Below are 6,153 nucleotides of genomic sequence, written 5' to 3' on the forward strand. Positions count from 1 at the left end.
AAATAATCTTTGGAGAAATCCAAGTATTTTATTTCGCCAAAAAATTTGATGAACACGTTTATTTATTATCTACATAACATTAGAGGAGCTTGTAAAATTACATTTCTTTCCTTTTCTTTTTTCTTTCCTATAGTAAAAACACCTCTAGTGTCTTGTTCTCTAGACTTTTATTTTAAGATGCTTCACATATGGTTTTCTCTCATTCCAAGATTCTATCGAGTTTGGTTCTACACTGCTTTATACAGCATCTATCAATTAAATAAATGGTGGCATAAACAACTTTAGCCCAAAACACTTTGGGAAGTCTTTTCTCGTACAACATAGTTTTTACAATCACCACAACAGTTTGATTTACTAAACCAATTGTTATTTGTTCTGTTTCTAGTTCATCATCACAAAACTAATCGCTCTTTTGTCTTCACACAAGACTGATTTTTCTCCTTGTCTTGCTATTTGTCAACTGATTTACTCCTTGTGGGGAAAATATAGAGAGAAAAAAAAAAGAATATGTATTATTAAGACATGTAAATGTAATTTGTATCAGCTGTAATTATCTAATGCATTTGATAGATAAAGATATTACATCTAACACTTCTAAGGGGCTTAGCCCTGATACTGTGACTAGGATCGTTTTTTTTTCTTTCTTTTTTGACAAGTGACTGTAGCTTGGTCACTCACTGTATGAGAGAGCTTATACTTTTTTGTAAGGAAAAAAAGAACAGTTTTTCGTTTTATTTTTTTATTTTTAACTAAGACAAAGAACTAGCTCGGATACTTGGTTGGTATTCTTCTTTCTTTTGTCGACACCCTTTACAACAGGAAGAACAAGGGAGCGCTGTTTACGTCTGACTTTGGTTGCTGAAGATCATCACATTATTTATCAACAAATGCTGATTCGGCCAAGTCGATGGCACGAGCAAGACCAGCAGCTTTGTTCTGACACTCACGGTGCTCATCATCTGGGTCACTATCAGCCACTACACCAGCACCAGCCTGAAGGTAAGCTACCCATTCACGGCGCTTACCAGCATCCTTGTACGAGTACATGGTGTCAAAACGGGTTCCTGTGGGAAACACAATGGTCCGGAGAGCCAGCGCTATGTCCATATCACCACTGAAAGACACACCTCCAAATCCACCGCTGTAGGGCCCGCGCTTCGCCACCTCCAATTTATCAATTAGTTCCATTGCCTTTACCTGCATTTCATTAATTACGAATATATATTTAATTTTCTGAAGAAAGATCACAGCATGACCATTACTATGTGCAGATATAGGCTAGAGTAAAGTATACAGTAATTAAACATAACTTAGAAACATGAAAATTAAGTGGGGGAGTGGCAGGAGGATGCACGATTTGGGTTTTTTACCATAATTGCAATGGGTCCTAATGCTGTATGCAAAGTTAAAAGCTAAGAATATATTAAAACATGTTACTTAATTACCTTTGGCGCTCCACTGACAGTTCCAACAGGCAAAGCAGCACGCAGGACATCCCAGCAAGTGAGAGAATCACGCAAATCACCAGTTACCTGAATATGGAACAAATTAGACATGCACACAATCTACAAAAAGTTCAAGAAAGAACCTATTATTTGAAAAGGAAGATAGATGACATGAGATCAAATCCTTAAGACAACCTCTGAATGGCATGGTTAAAGATAACAAACGAAAGGAAATATGTACATAGGCAGATAGAAACTTAGAATAATAGTTTATGGGGTCAATTGAGATTTGCAATAAAGTATTAACTTAGACAACAAAGCATAATGTTTCATGTCACGAAGTAACAAAACTCCAAGCAAAGATTCTCACCGTGGAGCTTATATGCATTACATGGGAATATCGTTCAATCTCCATCAACTTTTCAACCTTCACCGAACCATTCTTTGAGACCTACAGCAACATTTTGCACTATTAAAATTAGGAACAGAATTTTCATTTAAAAAATTCGTTCCAAAGGTAAAAATAAAATAAAATTTGTTAGGCTGCTAACTATTTATGGATATATCTTGTTCTCGTAAAGATGGTAGAAACTTTTGTGGTCCTCCACCAGGAATCAATTCTCAAATTGTATTAAAGAAAAAAAAAATTAACTGTTATTATTATAATTGTTATACGGAAAAGGATGCGGGGGCAGATAGAGCAACCAAACAATTAACTTTTACTATTATATTTCTCACCCCTTTATATAAAAGACAAACATCAAACATGGCGTGAATGCACTTTTAGTTTTTTTTTTTGTTTCAATCTTATGATTACTAATATCTACTAGGATAAAACTATTTCTGAACATAGAATGTTTCTTAATTCAGTGAAAAGAGATAATGTACTTTTAAATGGAATACCAAATGGACAAGTCATACAATATATGAAGTGCGCAAGATTAAGGAAGAAAAAATATTTACAACTTCTACCTTTTTCTAGTCCATCATAATGTATTTCACAAACAATGATAGGGTGTGCATGACAAAAAAAGAATGCATGTACTCATGTCAAGAAAGTTGGATCATCTGGGCAATTATGATATACAATAAGTTCGAGTTCATTTTGAGCTTAGATATAATAAGTAATTGTCCACATTAGAAAGATATAGTTAAAGGAAAAACCTTTCCAACATCATTTCGACCCAAATCAACCAGCATGACGTGTTCTGCACATTGCTTTTCATTATCAAGTAGCTGCTTCGCCAAAATTTCATCTTCTTCAGTTGTCTTCCCTCTTTTAGCAGTTCCTGCCAGAGGTCGATTAACTACCTTTCCCTGCTCACAAGATATTGCAATAGACATGAATATTTACATTGCATATTCCAAACAAAAAAAAACATGAACAGGAATATATAGGGATCTAAGAACAGAACAAAACAAACTTAACCTTCTTTACACGAGTAAGAATTTCCGGACTTGATGCAACAAGTATACAACCTCTACCCTGGTTGGGGAAATGAAATAATTCATAAGTTAATCTGAACTAGTAAACAGACAAAATTTACGAGAGTGCTAAAGTGTTAAGAAAAAAATCAAATTATAGGAAAAATATATTAACCTGTATGTAAGCCATATATGGACTTGGATTTACTATTCTCAATGCTCTATAAACCTCAAATGGGTCAGCAAATGTTCGTCTTTCAAAACACTGAGATAATACAATTTGAAAAATATCCCCTGCTAGAATATGCTCCTTTGCATCCATTACTGCTTGCTTGTACTCTTCACTTGTCATATTTGAAGTCTTCAGAGAAGGACCAAAACCACGAGTATATAAATCCACAGAACCTGCACTCAGCCTTGGGCTAAAAATTGACCAAAAAAAAAGTGTTTTGAACAAAATCATCATATGATTCAATGTGTCATGAGTTGAATGAGCATAAATGTCACTCACGGTTCAGTAGTTTGTACTCTAGCAAGTAATGATTGCAAGCGTTTCATACCATCCTCGTAAGCCATTTCAACGGAAGAGTAGCGGTCAAGCCATACCCAATGAATAACATATACTTTCTGAAATTGGAAGAAAAAGCCAAGAAGCTCTTGAAAAAAACTCAATGACAAGGAAGTAAGCTCAATTCCACAACAAATGATTTTATGAGACATTCATTCCGTGATGAAGAATTGATACTAATATCAAGATATCATGCCTTTAATGAATTTTAATGAGATAAATGTGGGAAAGCGGGTAAAGGAATTGAAAAAAGATCCTATATTTGTCCGGATATGCAAAAATTCTTAAAAAAAAGGTTCATGTAATGCAGCCACGTTTCACAATTATACTAACACGCAATAAAGATTGAAACTGTCAGTTGAGTACTCAATGAAGACAAGAAAATATATTCCGAAATAATTTGCACAGGACAGATAATGCAACAAACAGAAATATCAAAGCTAGATTTGCATCTGAAAATACCTTCTCCACATGATCAAAGACAATCACGTCATCGTAAAGGCCTACATGAATATCAGGGAGGTTTCCATCATCCTTGGGAGCCTTTGAAAATGGAATTTTTCGCTTTTCCACATACCGAACTGTATCATATGAAAAATAACCTACCCAACCACCTGTCCACAGTAAAACTCATCAATTAATGACAAGAAAACAGTCCCAGATGTTGAAAATATTGAAAGAGGAATATAACATCTTATTCTCATCAAATAAACTCAGTAATTTGTAGTAGTGAATATTGATCCAGATAATCAATCTAGTTTTTAACCTGCAACATTTTGAAGGATAGAGTATCTCAGATTTGCAATACATTGGAATTATTCATGATCATGTATTCCTTCTCCATTAGCAATAGAAAAAGGTGAGAAACTTTCTTACCCCAGAAAACCATTTCAAATCATCTTAAGCATGGGAATAGATAATATAATTATACAATTTAACACTCTATAAGTATCCACTTATAAAACAATGTTAAAAAGCCACATATCTTTTCATAGAAGTACTTTACCACAAAATGCATCTGGAAGTTCATCAATGAGTTGGGGATTCCAACCATCTGAAATTCTTGCAGGGATAACCATTGGGTCATCCACAATCTCCTCAGTTAAACGCCCTTCTTCATGATCCATTATGGTAACCTTATTTTCTTTTGCCACAATCTCCATTGTTGGCTGAGCTCCAACCACACTAAAACGTCCCTACAAACAAACACACACATTAAAGCATTGAACAAAAAGTTAGTAACACGAAATTGAAATGTAAATGCAAATAATAATTAATAGTAAAAAAAAAAAAAATCAAAATAAGCAAAACTCACAACAGCTGAGTCCTGAAAACTGGGTTCCACTGATTCACATAGAAAGCTTGGAGCTTCTCTATCATCTTCCTTAACGAGACACCTGTATGCAAGTATCGGAGTGAGCTGGTCTGAGAATATGCACTGGTAAAGTGGGACCAAATTCCCTTTCTTCGCCGCTTCTCGGAATTTCTTTGAATCATCAACTGGAAAACGACATTAAAAAGTAATCAACAAACGAAATTCAAAAGAAAAGTTAAAATAATTTAGCCAATCAAAGCTCCTTAAATTTTCTTTCCCCTGATTCTTTATATATATACATTATGCATATAATGTACACAAATATAACTAAACAAAACGACCATAGAAACCTTGAAGCCACTACCTGTTTTTTTTTTCTTTCAAATATTTCAAAATCATGAAGAAAAAACAATCTCTAGAAAATGCTACATGCAAAGCAAAAGAATTATTTAAGATAAATTTCAAAAAGCAAAAACACTCTGCCTTTGGTAAAACAACAGAATCAACAACATAAGAACATCAACATCAAAACTTGTACCTTTATTTGAATTTTTTCATTTTCTCGGTAGCCAAACAGTCCGTAAATAATTTGTTTTCCTTATTAAAATAGAGAAGAGAGAGTACTGGTCAACTACTCACCCAGTGAGGTACTCGGAGTCGGAAGAGAGCAGCATTTCAAAGTGAGCGAGGTTGAGGTTCTTCTAGTGGTGAGTCCGCCGATGACCGGTACCGGAGAGTGGCAGCGAAACGAAGGGAAGGAGCAAAGAGATGAGCTTAATGCCTGAGACTGCATTTTCGGATGGTCGGTTACCGGACACTGAACCGTATGTGGGTGTGAGTGTTTGGCTTCGGGTTCAATGCAAGAGTTTTGTAACGGTAAACACTAAAAACAGTGACGACAATTGCTCACAAATCACAAATGGAGACACTTTGAAACTCGTGCATGTACTTATTTATAGGAGGATTTCACTATCCAATATTACACAATTGGTGCAACTCAATATTGTTTATTTTAACTAATACTCTCCTAAATAAATGGGTATTTCACTAATGATTTGAAAAAAATATTATAATATAAAAAATTAAATTATATCCATATATTATGTTTGGACAAAGGAAAGTGTAAAAAGAAGCTACAATATACTCAAATATTTTAAAATATAAAAGAAAATAAATGAGAATCAATATTAAATTATACTAATTATGATATTGAATATCATTATTTTGGCAATACTACATTTATATTATATACTTTCCATAATAGGCTTCTTTTTTTTCTTATGAAAGTCTTAATCAATTGTATTTTATTATTGAGAATTTACCTTTTTAGTTCTTTATTATTTGTCTTAGAACTAATTTGTATTATAATTTTATTATTATATATATTTTTGCTATAGTAT

At 33.7% G+C, this 6,153-nt stretch overlaps 1 protein-coding gene across 1 annotated transcript; it reads right to left on the bottom strand.

Moving 5' to 3' along the window:
• Nucleotides 1-659: 659 nt before the first annotated feature.
• Nucleotides 660-5,668, bottom strand: LOC133798291 (anthranilate synthase alpha subunit 1, chloroplastic). The gene is made up of 11 exons (XM_062236531.1): nt 5,393-5,668; nt 4,754-4,938; nt 4,445-4,634; nt 3,901-4,052; nt 3,382-3,497; nt 3,046-3,292; nt 2,875-2,931; nt 2,610-2,762; nt 1,816-1,896; nt 1,446-1,532; nt 660-1,197 (listed from the first exon to the last, which is right to left on the bottom strand). Exons 1-11 carry the CDS (start codon nt 5,544-5,546, stop codon nt 874-876), a joined length of 1,746 nt encoding a protein of 581 aa, XP_062092515.1. The 5' UTR covers nt 5,547-5,668; the 3' UTR covers nt 660-873.
• Between the last annotated feature and the right edge of the window lie 485 nt (nt 5,669-6,153).

Source organism: Humulus lupulus, chromosome 8 (genome assembly GCF_963169125.1).
Source record: "Humulus lupulus chromosome 8, drHumLupu1.1, whole genome shotgun sequence".
In the NCBI taxonomy this organism is placed as follows: Eukaryota; Viridiplantae; Streptophyta; class Magnoliopsida; order Rosales; family Cannabaceae; genus Humulus; species Humulus lupulus.